This window comes from Agelaius phoeniceus, chromosome 4 (genome assembly GCF_051311805.1).
Source record: "Agelaius phoeniceus isolate bAgePho1 chromosome 4, bAgePho1.hap1, whole genome shotgun sequence".
NCBI lineage: Eukaryota > Metazoa > Chordata > Aves > Passeriformes > Icteridae > Agelaius > Agelaius phoeniceus.
Genome location: NC_135268.1, coordinates 72,838,278 through 72,857,968, shown reverse-complemented (window position 1 = coordinate 72,857,968; position 19,691 = coordinate 72,838,278). Strand labels below are relative to the sequence as shown.

Here is a 19,691-nt window from a genome sequence, read left to right as displayed (position 1 = left end):
AAGGTGGGGATGGGTGAGGGACAGGCAGGGATGGATGAGGGACAGTCAGGAATGGATGAGGGACAGCAGGGATGGGTGAGGGACGGCAGGGATGGTGAGGGACAGGAAGGGATGGGTGAGGGACAGACAGGGATGGTGAGGGACAGGCAGGGATCAGTGAGGGACAGGCAGGGATGGGTGAGGGACAGACAGGGATGGGTGAGGGACAGACAGGGATCAGTGAGGGACAGCAGGGATGGGTGAGGGAAAAGCAGGGATGGGTGAGGGACAGCAGGGATGGGAGAGGGACAGGCAGGGATGGGTGAGGGACAGCAGGAATGGATGAGGGACAGGCAGGGATGGGAGAGGGACAGCAGAGATGGGTGAGGGACAGCAGGGATGGGTGAGGAGCCAGGAAGGCAGGGACCAATGAGGAACACCTCACCTTGATCTTGAGGGACTTCTTCAGCTCCTTGATGACCGTCTCCCTGTCCTCCAGCTTCAGCCCCAGCCCCTCAGCATCCGTGATCTCTGCCCGCAGCGCGGCCGCCCGGAGCTCTGCCGGTGGCGTGGGCTGGACCAGTGGGACAATCAGGATTTTAGGAAGAATCCAAGACAGCCCAGCTGCCCAGCTCCCTGTGCTGGTCACCCAGAGCCTGCTGGTGACCAGAACAGAGCCCAGCCCACCTTGCTCTGCGGGCGGTCGGCGTCGTACTCGCCCTCCTGCATGGCCGTGGCCATCTTGTTCATGGTGGCCATGAGGATGCTGCAGGACTGGCGCAGGCACTCGTAGGGATTGATGCCCTGGGAGCCGTAAATCTGGGAAGGACAGGAAGGAGCTGGCTGCCGGCCCTGGGCTGGGCTCACAGCCCCCAGCCCACATCCCACAACTGGTGCTTCCCTCTGATGGTTAAGGGTACTCCTCTGATGATTAAAATGTCCCTCTGATGTTTAAGATGTTTAACCTCTGATGGTTAAGGATGTTCCTCTGATGATTAAGGATGTCTCTCTGGTGTTTAAGGATCTCTCCCTGACATTTAAGGATGTCTCTCTGATGTTTAAGATGTTCCTCTGATGTTTAAGGTGTTCCTCTGATGGTTAAGGATGTTCCTCTGATTTTTAAGGATGTGCATCTGGTGTTTAAGATGTCCCTCTGACATTTAAGGGTGTCTCCCTGATGTTTAAGGGTGTCCCTCTGATTTTTAAAATGTCCCACTGACGTTTAAGATGTTCCTCTGCTTTTTAAGGATGTCCCTCTGGTGTTTAAGGATCTCTCCCTGATGTTTAAAATGTCCCTCTGATGTTTAAGGGTGTCCCTGTGATGTTTAAATGTCCCACCTGGGAGTGGTGGGAAGGATGTCCCACCTAGGAATGGTGAAGGATGCCCAGCCTGGGAATGTTGAAGGATGTTCTAGCTGGGAATGGTGAAGGATGCCCCACCTGGGAATGGTGGGAGGGATGTCCCCCCTGGGAATAGTGGGAAGGGTGTCCCTCCTGGGAATGGTGGGAAGGGTCTCCCAGCTGGGAGTGGTGGGAAGTATGTTCCACCTGGGAATGGTGCGAAGGATATCCCAGCTGGGAATCGTGAAGGATTTTCCACCTGCAACTGGTGGGAAGGACGTCCCAGCTGGGACTAGTGGGAATAATGTTCTCCCTGGGAATGCTGGAGGATGCCCAGTTGGGAATGCTGGAGGATGCCCAGCTGGGAATGCTGGAGGATGCCCAGTTGGGAATGGTGGGAAGGGCATCCCAGTCGGGGATGCTGGAGGATGCCCAGCTGGGAATGGTGAAGGATGCCCAGTTGGGAATGCTGGAAGATCCCAGCTGGGGATGCTGGAGGATGCCCAGCTGGGAGTGGTGAAGGATGCCCAGTTGGGAATGCTGGAGGATGCCCAGTTGGGAATGGTGAAGGATGCCCAGCTGGGAATGCTGGAGGATGCCAGCTGGGGATGCTGCAGGATGCCCAGTTGGGAATGCTGGAGGATGCCCAGTTGGGAATGCTGGAAGATGCCCAGTTGGGAATGCTGGATGACGCCCAGCTGGGGATGCTGCAGGATGCCCAGCTGGGAATGGTGAAGGACGCCCCGTTGGGGATGCTGGAGGGTGCCCACCTGCTCGCTGACTTTGAAGGCCAGCTCCTCGAGGCGCGGCGCGGGCAGCCCCTCGTTCTCGGCCAGCGGCGCGATCAGCTGCGCCCCGGCTGCCGCCACCTCCTGCAGCACGGCCACCACCCACGTCAGGTGCTTGCGGCACTCCAGCAGCGTGTCCGACACCTGCGGGGCACAGCGGGGTCACTGGGGATGGCACGGACACCTGGGCTCCCGGAGTGCCCACCCGCCCTGGAACTGTCACCAGGATCGGGGGAAATAACGGGAAGATGGAGGGAACGGGTCCTGGGTGTGAATCCAGGTCTCCAGCTGAGATGGGAACACAAAATCCAGGTGCCATCTCCATCGTGTCCAGGGAAGGAGCTCCAGGAGAGGCTGAGGGAGCTGGGAAGGGGCTCAGCCTGGAGCAAAGGAGGCTCAGGGGGACCTTGTGGCTCTGCACAGCTCCTGATAGGAGGGGACAGCTGGGGGGGTGGATTTGGGATCTTATCCCAGGGAACAGGGACAGGAGGAGAGGAATGGCCTCAGGCTGTGCCAGGTTGGATATTGGGAAAATTCCTCCAGGGAAGGGTTGTCCCCAACCCTGGGGGGATTAACATCCACCTGGGGACACGGCCAGAGATGGCCTTGGCAGTGCTGGGGCGTGGCTGGACTCAGGGATCTTTGAGGGATTTCCCAACCTAAACCAGTCCCTGACTCCATGATCCCAGCTCAGCTCACACCACCTCCCTCTGCCCTGAGCTGCTGCCCAGCTTCCCTGGGGAGTTTGCTGCCAGCGCAGTGCATCCCACAGCTCCCAGCTTGTGCCTGAGGGGTGGCTGAGGGCTGTCCCTGTCCCCTCACCTGTGGCCCGAAGCCCAGGGCCGCCGGAATCCCCGGCGCGTCCGTGCCCGGCATGCGGCGCCGGATCTTCTTGCAGAACTGGCGGATGTCGCTGCAGGACGTCTCCAGGTCCTTGAGCAGGATGGCCAGGTCTGCTGCCTCCTGCCCGGCCTGGGGACACAGAGGGACCTCAGAGAGAGGGAACCTCAGAGGGACATTGGGACACAGAGGGATTGTAGACAGAGGTACCTCAGAGGGACACAGATTGAGAGAGAGGGGGACCTTAGAAGGACATGGGAACAGAGGGACATGGGGACACAGAGGGACCTCAGACAGAGGGACCTCAGAAGGTCACAGGGACAGAGAGGGACATGGAGGGACCTCAGGACACAGAGTTAGAGTGACGAGGGGACACAGAGGGACCTTAGGGAGGGGGAGCTCTGACAGACACAGGGACAGAGAGACAGGGAAGGACCTCAGACAGAGAGACAAGAAGGGATCTCAGACAGAGGGACACAGGGACAGCAGGAAGCTGGCACGTGCCCAGCCATCCTGGCAGGTGCTACCTGGAGGAAGATCCTACCTGGAGGAAGATCCTACCTGGAGGAAGGCCCGCAGCCGGCACACCTCCACCCCCATGCAGTCCAAGGCACTCTGGGTGAACTGTGGGCACAGGCACAGGGACCCTCAGCACAGGGACAGGGACAGGGACAGGAGGGGTCCCAGGGCACAGCGGGGTTTCAGTCCCAGGAATCCCAGGATGGACCCTGTCACCATCCCAGGATTTTCAGGAGCAGGGCAATGGGCTGAGGCAGTCAGGCTATTTCTGGTCTGGTTTGGTTTTATGCAGGGGGTGCAGGACTCTGGTTCCTCCCTTGGGAAATCCAGGATCCAACCCCCACCCTGAGACAGGAGCGTCTCCACATTCCCACTCCTGCTCTTCTCGTCCCCATGTCCCCATTCCCTGACCCCAGTGCCACCACTGGGGAAGAGCGGCTGTACTGGGGAGTGGCAGCATGGACACCTCCTCTCCCACAGGGATCCTGGGGGACACAAAGGTGGACAAGAGGGATCAGGGAAGGGCTGTCCCCACTCACCTTGATGTGGTCAGCCAGCTGCAGGGTGCAGTCCTCAGCCTGGTCGGCCAGGTGGATGCTGTACAGGTGCTGTGGGAATGGCAGGATCAGCATCCACACGGAAAAACCCAATGTGGGAACACTCAAAAAAAAACCCCAAATGTTGAGGGCCATTTTTTTAAATGGACGGAACAACAGTGCCCCAAAAGAGCTGGTGGTGCTTAATTCCACAGGTGGGGGGGGAGGGAGGGAGGGAGGGAGGGAGGGAGGGAGGGAGGGAGGGAGGGAGGAAGGGAGGAAGGGAGGAAGGGAGGAAGGGAGGAAGGGAGGAAGGGAGGAAGGAAGGAAGGAAGGAAGGAAGGAAGGAAGGAAGGAAGGAAGGAAGGAAGGAAGGAAGGAAGGAAGGAAGGAAGGAAGGAAGGAAGGAAGGAAGGAAGGAAGGAAGGAAGGAAGGAAGGAAGGAAGGAAGGAAGGAAGGAAGGAAGGAAGGAAGGACACAGAGCAGGGGACACAGCCACGGTCACCTGGGCGACAACACCCAAAGGCAAGGGCTGCCAAAAGGAGCTGATCCATGTCCAACAGGTGAGGTGGCACCTGCCCCCAGTGTCACCAGCCCCACCTGGTAGTACTTGATGGCTTTGGTGAGCGGCTCCACGTTGACGGTCTCGTCCAGCTGGTCCTTGTGGAGCAGCTCGATCAGGAAGTCCAGGGAGCGCTCGTGGACGCTCATCTCGGGGTACAGGGTCCCCACCTTCTTGTACACCTCCACACTGCAGCGGTTCAGGGCCCTGAGGGGACAGGGACAAGGGGCTGGGGGCATCTCCAGGCAGGACATGGGAAATCAGAGCCCTGAGGCACTGCTGGCCTGGGGACAGGGACACAGCTGTGACCTGGCTGGGGCTGGAGGGCCTTCCCAAGGGGACACCAGGAGGTGCATGGAGCTGGGAACCCCCCCATGGGAATAAAGGGATCCTGCTGCTTCTTTGCAGCCTGGCTCCCAAAATTCCTTCATGTGTCACCCATTGGGAAGGACACACAGAGGTCACAGAGAAGGGGATCTGCATAAGGTTATAAAGAAATCCCACTGCTCTTTTCTAGCCTGGATCCCAAAATTCCTTCCCATGTCACCCATTGGGAAGGACACACAGAGGTCACAGAGAAAGGAACCCTGCTGGCTTTTTCTAGAGTGGCTCCCAAAATTCCATCACGTGTCATGTCTTGGGAAGGACACACAGAGGTCACAGAGAAGAGGATCCTGCTGCTTTTTTCTAGCCTGGCTCCCAAAATTCCTCCATGTGTCACCTCTTGAGAAGGAGAATGGGAACCCATCCATTTTCTCTAGCCTGGATCCCAAAATTCCCTTCCCATGTCATCCTTGAGAGTAACACTGAGAGGTCACAGAGAAAGGGATCCCAGAGCTTTTTTCCAGCCCAGTTCCCAAAATCCCATGTGATCTCTTGAGGGACACAAAGAGGTCATGGAGAAAGGGATCCCACTGCTTCTCCTCCCAAAATCCCTTCCCATGCCATCCCTTGGGAAGGACACACAAAGTGGCTCACAGAGAAATGACCCCATGGCAAGGCAATAAAAGCCACCCCACCACCCTTTCCCAGCCCGGCTCCCCAAACCCCTGGAACTCCGCCCGCGGAGGGAGGGGCGGGGCGGGGACTCACTGCTCGTATTTGTGCAGCGTGGCCTGGAGCAGGCTCAGGGAATAGACGAGGCCGGCGGCGAAGCTGAGCTGCTCCCCGGGGGCTCCGCGCAGCCCCGCCCGCTCCGCGCAGCTCTCGCTCAGCTCGAACCTCTCCTGCGCCTGTTTGCTGATCAGCTCGGCCTGCGGGGACAGGGAAATCCTTCAGGGCATCCCGTGCCTCCCTGCTGCGTCCTGCTGAGCCCTGGGTAACAGCCCTGCGCCCCCAAAGAGTGACCTGTCCTTGCAAAGTGACCCTGAGCGCTCTCACTGCCGAGTCTGCACCCCTGGCTGCTTCCGCCCCTTCCCTTCTCCCAGACCATTTTATAATCGTGGAATCATGGAATTATTTAGGTTGGAAAAGTCCTTTAAGATCACAGAGACCAACTGCTCCCCCAGCACCACCACTGACCATGTCCCCAAGTGCCACATCCACAGAGCTGATAAATCCCCCCGGGGATGGGGACTCCACACTGTCCCCAAGTGCCACATCCACAGAGCTGTTAAATCCCTCCAGGGATGGGGACTCCACACTGTCCCCAAGTGCCACATCCACAGAGCTGTTAAATCCCTCCAGGAATGGGGACTCCACACTGTCCCCAAGTGCCACATCCACAGAGCTGATAAATCCCCCCAGGGATGGGGACTCCACACTGTCCTGAGCAGCTGGGCCAGGCCTGGACACCTCTTTCCAGGAGGAATTTTCCCAATATCCCACCTGAACCCCTCCAGGGATGGCAACTCCAGTTACTCCAGAACTTTGGGAAGTTCTCCAGCAGTAAACAGCCCAAATCCCCAGTTCCCCTCGGGGACAAAGGTGCGCTTTGCCAGGCAGGGGTTGTCCCCAGGCTGTCCCACCTTGCAGATGAGGCGTGGGATGAGCAGGAGCACCAGGACGCAGTCGTGGTCGCCGCCGTGGCGCAGGAAGCTGTCGGGCATGAAGGAGGTGAGGAGGGACACGTGGCGGTTGGCCTGCTGCACCTCCATCTGCCGCAGCTCCATCTCGATGGCCTGAGGGACACTCAGAGTCACTGCCTGCTCCAGGGCCTCCCTGGCACAGCCCAGCTCGGGGGGATCACTCATGGAATGCTGCTCCTTGGACTGGGATCTCCCAGCCCACCCAGCGTCACCCCATGCCATGGGCAGGGACACCTTCCTCTGTCCCAGGGTGCTCCAGCTTGGCCTTGGGCACTTCCAGGGGTGGGGTAGCCAGAGTTTCTCTGGGAAATCCCTTCCAGGGCCTCACCACCCTCACAGGGAAGAATTTTTTCCCAATATCCCAGCCCAATCTCCACTCTTCCAGTGGAAGCCATTCCCTGGCTCCTGTCCCTCCATCCCTTGTCCCCAGTCCCTCTCCAGGTCTCCTGGAGCCCCTTCAGGCCCTGAAAGGGGCTCTGAGCTCTGCCTGGATTTTTCTCTTCTCCAGGGGAACATTCCCAGCTCTCCCAGCCTCACTCCAGAGCAGAGGGGCTCCAAAATCCTGGAAGGTTTGTGTTGGAAGGACCTTAAAGCCCATCTCATTCCAGCCCCTGGAACACCTCCCACTAGCCCAGGTTGCTCCAAGCCCTGTCCAGCTTAGCTTTGGACACTTCCAGGGATCCAGGGACAGCCACAGCTCTGGGAATACCCTGGAGCCTGTCCCAGGGTATGGAATAGCCCATCCAGGTCTCCTGCTGGCCCCACCTTGGCGTGAGCTTTTGTCTCTGCAAATTTGATCTTGAAGTCGAACATCTCGGGGGGCGGCTGCTGCTGCTTCTCTGCAGATGCCTCCTGCTGGCTCATCAGCTCCCGGTTCACGTCCTGGCCACAGGGACATGGGACATGAGGACATGGAGATCAGGGACCCCACACCTCCAGCAAGCTCCTCCCCAAACCTCCCAGCACCTCCTCCTCGTGGGGCTCCTTGTGCAGCACCCAGTGAAGGTGGAGGGGAGGGAGAGGCACCAAGAGTGTTCCAGTCCTGGAATATCCACAGGCTCACCCCCCCCAGCTCCTTCCCTGCCAGCAGACCTGAGCCCAGGGCTGGGATAACCCCCACAGGGAAGATTTTTTTCCCAATACCCCATCTAAATCTCCACTTTTCCAGTGGGAAGCCATTCCCTGTGTCCTATCCCTCCAACCCTTGTCCCAAGTCCCCCCTCCAGCTCTCCTGGAGCCCCTTTAAGGCACTAAAAGGGCCTCTGAGGTCTCTTTGAAGTCTTCACGGACATTCCCAACTCTCCCAGCCTATCCCTGTAGGAGAAGGCACTAGGGGGGGTCCCTATGGAAGCTCCACAAGGAACCCACTCAGCTCCAAGCTGTATCCTGCCATACCCAGGACATTCCCTGGGGATGCTCCCTCTGGCTCTCCTGGCCACCAGGACACTCCCAGGGGATGCTCCCTCGGCTCCCCTGGCCACCAGGACACTCCCAGGGGATGCTCCCTCTGGCTCTCCTGGCCACCAGGACACTCCCAGGGGATGCTCCCTCGGCTCCCCTGGCCACCAGGACACTCCCAGGGGATGCTCCCTTGGCTCTCCTGGCCACCAGGACACTCCCAGGGGATGCTCCCTCTGGCTCTCCCGGCCACCAGGTGAGCTCCAGGAGGAGCTGGAGGTGGGGACACACCTGCAGGTGAGCCGTGAGCTCCCGGTACTTTTTGATGGTCTGCTGGTAGTCGGCCACGGTCTCCTGGGCGGCCTCCACGCGCTTCTCAGCCTGGCGCACGCGCGCCGTGGCCATGTCCAGCTGCTCCCGCAGCTCCAGCTCCGTCTCCCGGGCGTTCTCCTGCAGCTCGTCGTTCATCTCGTTCATGGCCTCCTGCAGGGAGGGGGCACCCAGGGGACAAAGTCACACAATGTGGCTCAGATGTGTCCCCAGAGCTCTGGAGAGCTGACGCAAATTCCTGCTGGCGCCATCGCTCCAGCTCCCCATCCCAGGAGCTGGAATTCCTGGGATAAGAGCTGCTGCTGGAGCAGCTCTTTCCAAGGAATTCAGCAGCCATTATCCCAGGAATTCAGCAGTGTTATCCCAGGGAATTCAGCAGCACTTATCCCAGGGAATTCAGCAATGTTATCCCAGGAATTCAGCAGTGTTATCCCAGGAATTCAGCAGTGTTATTCCAGGAATCCAGCAATGTTATCCCAAGGAATTCAGCAGTGTTATCCCAGGAATTCAGCAGTGTTATCCCAGGGAATTCAGCAGTGTTATCCCAGGGAATTCAGCAGCCCTTATCCCAGGGAATTCAGCAGTGTTATCCCAGGAATTCAGCAGCCCTTATCCCAAGGAATTCAGCAGTGTTATCCCAGGGAATTCAGCAGTGTTATCCCAGGGAATTCAGCAGTGTTATCTCAGGGAATTCTGCCTTACCAGGTCCCCGACGGTCTCACGCAGCTCCCGGACCTTCTCCTCCAGATCCAGGTTTCTCTCTGTCAGAGTCTCCACCATCTCCTCAGCACCCAGCGCTGCGTCCACCTGCCAGGACACACATCCCAATCCATCCCTGCTCCAGGACACACATCCCAATCCACCCCATCAGGACACACATCCCAATCCATCCCCTGCCAGGACACACATCCCAATCCATCCCTGCTCCACGACACACATCCCAATCCATCCCTGTGCCAGGACACACATCCCAATCCATCCCATCAGGACACACATCCCAATCCATCCCTGCCAGGACACACATCCCAACCCATCCCATCAGCACACACATCCCAATCCATCCCTGCTCCAGGACACACATCCCAATCCATCCCTGTGCCAGGACACACATCCCAGCCCATCCCAACAGGACACACATCCCAATCCATCCCATCAGGACACACATCCCAATCCATCCCTGCTCCAGGACACACATCCCAATCCATCCCTGTGCCAGGACACACATCCCAGCCCATCCCAACAGGACACACATCCCAGTCCATCCCATCAGGACACACATCCCAATCCATCCCTGCTCCAGGACACACATCCCACCTCCAGGCAGAGCCCAGCACAGCTCCACTGCTGGAACAGGGTTTGGAATTAGGGAATATGGGACCAGGAGTGTTGGTCCCTGCAGTGGGATCTCCAGAAGTCTCAATGGCCCAAATGTCCCCAAAGTGCCCCGAATGTCCGTGAACATCCCAAATATCCCATCCCACCTGTCCCTCACCTGCTCCTTGAGCTCATCCACCGTCTTCTCCGCCTGCTTCACCTCCTCCTGCAGCTTCTCCCGCTGCTGCCGCAGCGACTCCAGCTCTGTGTTCTTCTTCTCCATCTGCTTCTGGAGCTTCACGTGCTCCTGCTTCTCTGAGGCCGACAGGTCCCGCATCCTGCACAGCCACAGCCAGGATAACAGAGCTCATCCATCCCCATCTGCCCCTCCCTGGTGGGGACATGAGCAACATTCCCCAAATCCAGCTCATTTACACCAAGGGATGGGTCCCACCTGAACCTCTTGGCTGTGGATTCCCAGATAAAAAGCCCATCCATGAGCACCCAAGCCCTGGAAGGTGGGATCATCCAGGGAGAGGTAAATCCCAGGGCTGGGCAGGGTCTGGAGAACGGTGCTGGGATACCAAGCACCACATCCATGGGGAATGAGGCATTCCAGAGGGAATGAGGCTGGAGTGGCTCATTGTCCCCATCCCCACCAATCCCCTGTGACAAGGGACTCTCCCTTCCCTGTGGATGCTTTAAGAGCTCTGCAAAGATCCCAGAGCCATCAGCAGGAATGACATGGGCTGCTCCAGAGAAGGATTGGGACGGGTGCTCTCAGACTTAGGGAGCACAAGAGGCCTGGGAAGGAATGTGGGGAAGCACAGGTGAGCTCCCACCTGACAAGAGCCTCCTTGAGCCTGGCATTCTGCTCCTCCAGCTGTTTGACCTGGTAGCTGGATGCTGCTCCGTCAGAGCCTGTGGAGGAAAGGAGGAATCAGAATCCCAGAATCCCAGACTGGTTTGGGTGGGAAGGGACCTTAAATCCCCCCATTCCCATCTTCTGACATGGGCAGGGACACCTCTCACTATCCAGGGTGCTCTAAGCTCCATCCAACCTGGCTTTGGACACTTCCAGGGATGGAGCAGCCACAGCTTCTCTGCAAGAATTCATTCCAGGACCTCGGGAGCCTCCAGAGAAGAATTCCTTCCCAATATCTCACCTAACCCCACTCCCTTCCCCATCCTCCAAGCCCAAACTCCCTCTCCCTTCCCACCTTTCTCCTCAATCTCGTGCTTGAGGATCTCCAGGTCCATGGTGAGGTATTCCACCTTCTCCTTGAGGGAATCCACCTCCTGCTGCAGGGACTCTGCCCTCTCCTCAGCCATCTCCTTGTCCAGCGTGGCCATCTCGATGGCGTCGGCCGTGTCCGCCATCTCCTCCATGTACCTTTCCTTGGCTTCCAGGGCATCCTTGGCTTCCTGTGGGCAAGCACAGCAGCTGAGGGGACCCCACAACTCTGGAGAGACCCCAAAACAGCTCTCAGGAAATTATGGCCCCTCAAGGCTCTCCCAAGTCCAATGGACACTGGGTTATCTGGGATGAGAGGGGACAGCCCAGCGCTCCAGGGTGTCCCACACCTCTCTTCCCTGCTCCACACCCAGAGAGCCTGGCAGGAGAAGCAGGTGAGGACAAAGGTAAGGAGACAGGGAATACTGGAGCAGACAGATAAATCCCTGGGGAAAGAAACCAGGAATCCACTGTGAAAAGTAGGGCAGGGAGAAGGAAAGGATGGAATCCTGGGAGCTGCAGGCACAGCTGAGGGGGAAAGGGAAACTCCTGGAACTCCTGGAGAGAGAGAGAGGGAAGAAGGAGCACCTGGAGAGACAGAGAGAAGGGGGAAACATCTGGAGAGAGAAGGAAGAGGGAAGCACCTGGAAAGAGAGGGAATAAGGAATTCAAATCCTGCCTCGGCTCAGCCTGATTCCCAAATACACCTGACATCGATTCGGAGCAGAGGAAAAGACCTCGAGTTGCACCAGGGGAGGTTTAGTTGGACATTGGGACCATTTCCTCCCAGAAAGGTTTGTCAGGGCTGGAATTCCTCCTGCAGTCACCTCTGCAGGCACTGCCCCATTCCCAGCACACTCCCTCACCTTCTTGGCCTCCTTCAGGCGCTTCTGGAGGTCAGCCTGCTGCTCCTGCATTTTGCTCTTCCATTCCTGCACCTGCTCCAGCTGGATCTTGTACTTCTCCAGCTCCTTGAGCTTCGCCTTGTCCTCATTTCTCTTGATTTTCAGTGTCTCCAGCTTCTCCTCAAGGTCCCTGACCTGAGCACGGAGATTCTCCTCCTCCTACAACACCGAGCAGAGAATTAGAGAAGGAGCAGGGACATCCTTGGACAGAGCTCTGGAAGCCCAGGGAACCTGGCCTGACTTTGGTCATCCATATTGGGGCAGTCTGAGATGAGAGGGACTCGGGACAAAGGCCTGGAGTAGCAGAATTGGATGGGATTTTGGGAAGGAATTCCTGGCACAGGTTGCCCAGAGAAGCTGAGGCTGCCTGATCCCACTGCAGCATCCACATCATTCCCAGGTGATCTCCCCCCAGGGAAAACTGATCCAGCTCCTTTTCCAGCAGCTCAGCTCCCAGGGCAGGGAAAGGCTGATGCCAGCATTCCCCAAAGGGACAAAGGGATGTCACCTCCCTCCCTAGCAGCAGCCACAGGGGCTAAAGCTTCAAATCCCAAAGCTGGGTGACAGCAAGGAACAGGTCTTGGAAAAATCCAGAACCTCCCATGGATTCCACCTCTGCTGCTTTCCCAGCCTGGACATTCTGATGTTCCCAAAGATCCACTTCTGCACCCAGCTACAGAAACCAGAGAGCTCTGGGCATGGGGACACGGGGGGGGACATCCCCTGTCCCCACCCTGGGGTGCCTTCCCCAGCTCTCCCTTCCACACACAATCCCAAAGCCTTGTCCTCTCCTGCTATTCCATTCCCTGGCCTTGTGCCCCAAATCTCTCCCAAGCTCTGATCAACTCATTAATCAAAGCAGGATGGAAGTGATGGAAAGGTACTTTAAAGATCAAAACAGGAATAACTCTGTAAAGATTTAAAATCCCTGAATTTGGGAAATATTGCATCTTTCTGGGTGGGCTTTGCATCCCAAAGCAGGAGGGCCCCCAGTGCATCCCTGCTGGTCCCTCCACCCCAATTCCCCCAAGTTTGGGAAATCCTGAACCTCTCCAAGGGGTCTTTCCATCCCAAGGCAGGAGGGTCCTCAGTGCCTCCCTGCTGGTCCCTCCAGCCCAGTTCTCCCAGCACCAGTGGCTGCTGCCAACTGGACCCCCTGGATTTAACAGGATCAAGCTCTGACTCAGAGCCTCAACCCTGCCAAACTGCTCCGATGCCACCCGTGTCCCACGGGGATTTGGGAAGGGATGGAAGTGCACTGGGAATTCTCTTTGGAAGTGGCCTCGCAGCTTTGCTGCCTCTTCCTCTGTCCTGGCCAGCTCCGACCTGTCCCAATGCTCCTCCCACAGCCCAGTGACCACCCCCAGGACTCTCCAGGGCTGCTGCTGCTGCTGCTGCTGCTGCTGCTGCTGCTGCTGCTGCTGCTGCTGCTGCTGCTGCTGCTGCTGCTGCTGCTGCTGCTCCTCCTCCTCCTCCTCCTCCTCTCCTGCCCGCTGGGGAGCACGGGCAGAGCCCAGCGCTCACCTGGGCACGGTTCAGGGCAGAGCTCACCTGGGCAGGGCTCACCTTGGTGGGCGAGGGGACCGGGGGTGCCCCCGGGGAGCCGAGGGAGGGCGTGGGGATGACGGGGGCCACCAGCGGGGTCTGGGCGGGCGTGCCGGGCTCGCTGCTGCTCATCTCCCCGCCGGACGCCGAGGCCGAGCCCGAGGGCCCGGCGGTGCCGCCGGACGCCGATGATGTGGGGGTCCGGGTGGGCTGCAAAACACCAGCAGGGGTGAGGGGGAGCCAGGGGGGACATCCCAAGGGATGGTGCTCCCACAGCTCCCACCGTGACACCTCCGGTGACTCCCAGATTCCCATTTCCAGAAGTGTCGCTGACTTCTGTCACTGTCAGGCGCTCTGGAGGAGCTGGGCTCGGAGAGAGAGAATTCATGGATAATCCATTGGGGAAGGACTCCACGTCTTTCCCAGAGAAGCTGTGGCTGCCTCACGTCCCTGGAAGTGCCCAAGGCCAGCTTGGAGCACCCTGGGATAATTGGAGATGTCCCTGCTGTGGCACTGGATGATCTCCAAGGGCCCTCCCAGCCCAAACCATTCCAGGATTCCAGGATTCCATTTCCCAGCTCCAGAGGGTGAGACAGCAAAACCTCAGAGCCCACCAAGATGAGAGCCCAGTTTTAGGGGAGCAACAAGAAAATCAACCAGGAGTGAGTTCCCAGGGTCCAGTGGGGCCTGGTGCTGCTTCATTAGCGCTTATGAGGCTGTTAATTAATCACTGTCTGAGCCCAGGCTCAGTGGGAAAAGGGGTGAGGGAAGCACCAGGTGCCCCCCCAGCTCCCACTGGTCTCCTCATGGACCCTATTTCTGGACCACTCACTTCTGACTGCATAAATTAAATTTCCTGACTTGATTTTGTTTCTAGAAATGGGATTTTTGGTGCCATGAGGGTTCACCTAGTGTGTGGTTTCACCCATGGGTACAGCTGAGAAAGAGAAACATTCACCCTCTGCCCTTATTTTCCCCAAAAATGGAGGCAAATCTGAGTTAACTCGACTGCAGCAAGTCCAGCACCCCTTGGATAGGCCCAGCCTGCCCTCCTGGGATGATCCCAGCTTTCCCAGGCACAGAAAACAGAATTTCTGGGTGGCACCGAGCCCCACGCGCTTTCTTTCAGATACAACTCAAAACAAAGGTGTTTGTTGCTCCTGCTGCTTTTGGGGTCACAGATCCCCCCAAAGAGCAGAGTTAGATGGGATGTTGGGAAGGAATTCCAGGCTGTGAGGGCAGGGAGGCCCTGGCACAGGTTGCCCAGAGAAGCTGCGGCTGCCACACCCCTGGAAGCGTCCAAGGCCAGGTTGGATGGGGCTTGGAGCCACCAGGGATAGTGGGAGCTGGTCCTGGGTGGAGCTGGATGGGCTTTAGGTCCCTTCCAACCCGAGCCATTCCATGATTCCAGGATCCCAACTCCCCCTCCCTGCCCAGGCAGGTGTGAGGCCAAAGGAGCAGGAGGTCCCATGGGACATCCCGCAGAGACATCAACAAGAACCACCCAAAGCCAGGGAATGAGGGGATCCCAGAGCCCTGGGGCTGATGGAATCCACCCCTGCCTGGGGCTGGAAGCACCTGCTGAGGATGGAGCCCTCCCTGCAGGAGAGTTCTCCACCTCCAAACTCAGTCTTTAAGGATTTCTTTCCCACATTTCCTCCCTTCGAGCCACAAGTCCCTTCCCAAGGTGAATGCTGCTGGCAGGAGCAGCCCCCGAGGGCCAGCTGGGACCACACAGCCCTGACTGACACCTCAGGCGCTCTCAGATCCCACTCAGATCCCACCTCAGGTGCTCTCAGATCCCACTGATCTGATCTCTCAGATCCCACTCAGATCCCACCTCAGGCTCTCTCAGATCCCACTGATCTGATCTCTCAGATCCCACTCAGATCCCACTGAACACCTGGCACAAACTGGGACAGTCAGGGAGCAGCAACGCCCACAGGGACCCCCTGGCACAGCCTGGGCACTGCCACATGGATTTCACACTGTTCCATCCTGGGAGAGGGTCCTCAAGCATCTGGACCTGCTCCAAAGGAGCCCATCAGAGGAGCTGTGAGCTCCTCTGGGCTCTGCACAATGAGGTGGGAGGACAACGGTGGGGTTGGGAACCAAGGGGTTGTGTTTGAGTGGGGTTGGCCACCAGAGGATCACGTTTGAGATGGCATCCACAAGAATGGCCATGTTTGAGTGGGGCTGGCAAAGAATGGATTGTTTGTGAGTGGGGTTGGCACTCAACGAGCTGTGTTTGAGCAGGGTTGGCACCCAATGGATCATGTTTGAGTTGGCATCCACAAGAATGGCCACGAATGGATCATGTTTGGGTGGGATTGGGAACCCATAGATTGTGTTTGAGCTGGGTTGGCAATGAATGGATCAGGTCTGGGTGGTGTTGGCACCCAACAGATCATGTTTGGGTAGGGTTGGCAATGAATGGATCATGTTTGGGTAGGGTTGGCACCCAACAGATCATGGTTGGGTGGGAATGGGAATCAATGGATTGTGTTTGAGTGGAGTTGGCACCCAACGAGTTGTGTCTGAGCAAGGTTGGCAACCAACAGCTCATATTTGAGTGGGGTTGGCAATGAATGGATCATGTTTGAATGGTGTTGGCAACCAATGGATTGTGTTTGGGTGGGGTTGGCACCCAACAGCTCATGTTTGGGTAGGGTTGGCAATGAATGGATCATGTTTGGGTGGGATTGGGAACCAATGGATCATGTTTGAGCTGGGCTGGCAATGAATGGATCATGTTTGGGTGGGATTGGGAACCAATGGATCATGTTTGAGCTGGGCTGGCAATGAATGGATGACGTTTGAATAGTGTTGGCACCCAACAGCTCATGTTTGGGTGGTGTTGGCACCCAATAGCTCATGTTTGAGTGGGGTTGGTACCTAATGCACCATGTTTGAGATAGTGTTGGCATCCAATGGGTTGTGTTTGAGTGGGGCTGGCACCCAATGGCCCAAGTTTGAGTGGGGTTGGCAATGAATGGATCATGTTTTGAGTGGAGCTGGCACCCAACGGCCCGTGTTTGAGATAGTGTTGGCACCCAATGGCCCATGTTTGAGTGGGGCTGGCACCCAATGGCCCATGTTTGATGGTGTTGGCACCCAATGGCCCATGTTTGAGTGGGGCTGGCACCCAATGGCCCGTGTTTGAGTGGGGCTGGCACCCAATGGCCTGTGTTTGATGGGGCTGGCACCCAATGGCCCATGTTTGAGTGGGGCTGGCACCCAATGGCCTGTGTTTGATGGGGCTGGCACCCAATGGCCCATGTTTGAGATGGTTTTGGCACCCAATGGCCCGTGTTTGATGGGGTTGGCACCCAATGGCCCATGTTTGATGGGGTTGGCACCCAATGGCCCGTGTTTGATGGGGCTGGCACCCAATGGCCCATGTTTGAGTGGGGCTGGTACCCAATGGCCCGTGTTTGATGGGGCTGGCACCCAATGGCCCATGTTTGAGTGGGGCTGGCACCCAATGGCCCGTGTTTGATGGGGCTGGCACCCAATGGCCCGTGTTTGAGTGGGGCTGGCACCCAATGGCCTGTGTTTGATGGGGCTGGCACCCAATGGCCCATGTTTGAGTGGGGCTGGTACCCAATGGCCCATGTTTGAGTGGGGCTGGCACCCAATGGCCCGTGTTTGAGTGGGGCTGGCACCCAATGGATCCTGTCTGCGGTGCTGCTGGCACCCAGGGTGATCCACGCTCGTGACGGGGTTGACACCCGATGCTTTGAGTGGCGCTGGCACCCCCGGGGCCATCGGTGTCCCCCGCGCTCGGTGCCCCCACCGTGGCTGCTCACCTTGGGTCGGCGGGCGGTGCTCTGGAGGGCAGCGGGAGTGGAAGCAGAGAGGACAGACAGTCACACAGGGACAGAGGAGCAGAGAACAGCCGGCGGCGGCCGGAGCGGCAGAGCAGGGAAAGGAGACAAAAGACAGCACGGCATCGTTAGTGTGCCCGGCATCGTTAGCGTGCCCCGTGGCACCGGGTGCGTGCGGCGTCGTTAGCCTGGGGGCTCGTTAACCTGCTCCACGGGCACAGCTCCCATGGCACCACCTGGCACAGCTCCCATGGGATCCCCTGGCACAGCTCCCATGGCACCACAGGAGCAGAGCCCAGAGCCAGCCCTTGCCCCATCCCCGCCCCTCCAGCCGAGTGTGGGGACAGAGCTGGGGACAGAGGGCACATCCTGAACCCCCAGCCCGACCCTACAGATACCCCAGGGCAGATCCACCTTGTATTTCCAAGGAATTTTGGTCTTCAGAGGCAAAGTCTGGTTGGTTCAGGCTGGCTGGGCATTCCATGGGCACGGGGGGTTTGACCTCCCATGCCTTTCCCAGAGACCCCCGGAGTAGGATGTGGAAAGGATTTAATCTTAAACATGAGTTTTCTCCTCTCCTCATCTCTCTGGTTTTCCAAAAGGCCCAGAGCACCCTGGACCAGCTGCCCCAGAGACCCCAGGCTCTGCTTTGTTTAACCAAAAATTCCAGGGACACCACAGAGCTGATCCCACACTCCCAACTTTTCCTTTCATGGCTGGAATTAAATCATCCATGATTTTGGGGCAGGACCCCCCCACACCCCTCCATGCACATGCAGCAGCTCCCAGCAGCTCAGGGAGGGGAGGCCACAGGGCCCAGCCTGGAACAGAGACAAATATGAAATCATTTAGCATTTTTCCCCTTAAAAACAATCCCTAATGGATGGAAAAGGAGGAATGACCAGGCTGGTCCTGGGGGGCAGCGGGTGGGCATTGGGAACATCTGCCCAGCTGCAGCCTTGGAGCACTTCCACGCTCTCCCTCATTGCTGATTCCATTACCTAATCCCAGCAGGGAATAAACAGGAGCAGAGCAGATGGATAATGGCACTGCCACATGATCTCATGTCCAGGATGGGGACATGAGGCACACGGAGCCCACCAGGGACCGGCAGCTCCAGCTGATCTCCAACACGGCCGTGTTCCCTCCCAAGGCCTCAGGAACCTCAGAGCTTTATTTCCCTGTTTTCAATATCAACCAGGATGTGTTTGCACTTCCAAACTTCCCATGACCTCTGGCATTGCTTCAGCTAAATCCTGCTCTGCTCACTTGCAGCCTATTCCCATGTCAATCCATCTTCCACAACATGTCCTGAGTGACCAAATTTGTCAGAAAAATGGAATTGCAGCAGCAAAAGGTGAAACCCTCAGGGCGCCCTTCAGGAGCTCTCCAGCATCTTCCCAAAGTCCAAGTAAGCAACATGGAGCAGCAACAAAAATCTGGGAAACCCTTGGAAAACGTCTTCTTCAGGAATTCCACACGTGGGGGGACTCAGGAGTGGGGCAGGGCTGGGGGATCCCACACTGACCACCAAATCCTTGGACATGGGGAAATGTTACCTGAGATGACTGGGTCCTGTCCTGGGGGACACCAAATCCTTCCCTGGGGACACTGAGCCTTCTCCTGGGTGGGGGACACTGATCCCTGTCCCAGGGGACACCGAACCTTGTCCTGGGGGACACCGAGCCCTCAAGTGGGGGACACTGAGCCTTATCATGGGGAACAATGAGCCTTGTCCTGGGGGACACAGAGCCCCAAACTGGGGGACACTGAGCCTTGTACTGGGGGACAATGACCCTTGTACTGGGGGACACAGAGCCCCGAACTGGGGAACAATGAGCCTTGTCCTGGGGGACACCGAGCCCTGAACTGGGGGACACTGAGCCTTGTCCTGGCCACGGCGTGGGGGACACCAACTCAAACCACACCAAACCCTAAAAACAGGGAGAAGCCTCCTGGTAACCATCCCTAAAGCCATGTGGAATGACAGGGAATAATCCTGCTCTGTGCATCCTTCAGAGTTCTGGTCTCCTCCATGTGATGACCACTGAAAGTTGAAGCTCCAAGACCCTCGGGATCCATGGCAAAGGGATGTTCTGAGATGCTCCAGCTGCTGTCTCCATCAGGAACGGGGGATGGCCGGGCTCCCCTCCATGGTGGCACCATCTGTCCCCAGCCAGTCATCCCTGGGCTCAGGAAAAGTGGGTGACCAGGAGGGGACGTGGATTTTCCGGTGTCCAGCACCGTTCCAGCCCTGGGAACAGAGGCTCCAGCCCCACCTGGACCCTCCTGGAGCCAGGATGCTCCAACCCCCCCGCTGGGGATGGATGGATGGATGGGGATGGATGTTCCACTGGAGGTTCTGGCTCTGCTGTGTAATGCTGCTGCATCAATATTTGATGGAACTACAAAACCTCAGCTCCCAGGGGAGCGTTGGGGGCTCCGAACTGGTGCACTCCGAGATGGACTCAGCTCCGGGCAGCAGGAACTCTGGAAAAATCCTCCTGGACACCAAGGACTGACTGTGGTGGGGTCAGCATTGCCT

General features: G+C 57.9%; 1 protein-coding gene across 7 annotated transcripts in view; it reads right to left on the bottom strand.

Moving 5' to 3' along the window:
* DCTN1 (dynactin subunit 1) overlaps positions 1–19,691 on the bottom strand; it is a 65,680-nt gene that overhangs the window by 5,867 nt on the left and 40,122 nt on the right. For 5 of the 7 annotated variants that reach the window (XM_077177896.1, XM_077177897.1, XM_077177898.1 and 2 more), the window contains 18 exons: positions 17,129–17,149; positions 13,341–13,529; positions 11,736–11,933; positions 10,856–11,060; positions 10,478–10,556; positions 9,814–9,973; positions 9,024–9,128; positions 8,283–8,474; positions 7,359–7,475; positions 6,534–6,686; positions 5,659–5,819; positions 4,605–4,773; positions 4,007–4,075; positions 3,510–3,572; positions 2,931–3,080; positions 2,091–2,252; positions 667–798; positions 425–553 (listed from right to left, as the gene is read on the bottom strand). In XM_077177896.1, the coding sequence (XP_077034011.1) occupies positions 425–553; positions 667–798; positions 2,091–2,252; positions 2,931–3,080; positions 3,510–3,572; positions 4,007–4,075; positions 4,605–4,773; positions 5,659–5,819; positions 6,534–6,686; positions 7,359–7,475; positions 8,283–8,474; positions 9,024–9,128; positions 9,814–9,973; positions 10,478–10,556; positions 10,856–11,060; positions 11,736–11,933; positions 13,341–13,529; positions 17,129–17,149 (2,454 nt within the window). The remainder of the gene's footprint in view (positions 1–424; positions 554–666; positions 799–2,090; positions 2,253–2,930; positions 3,081–3,509; positions 3,573–4,006; positions 4,076–4,604; positions 4,774–5,658; positions 5,820–6,533; positions 6,687–7,358; positions 7,476–8,282; positions 8,475–9,023; positions 9,129–9,813; positions 9,974–10,477; positions 10,557–10,855; positions 11,061–11,735; positions 11,934–13,340; positions 13,530–17,128; positions 17,150–19,691) is intronic. The other 2 variants (XM_077177900.1, XM_077177902.1) reach the window with 1 other exon arrangement.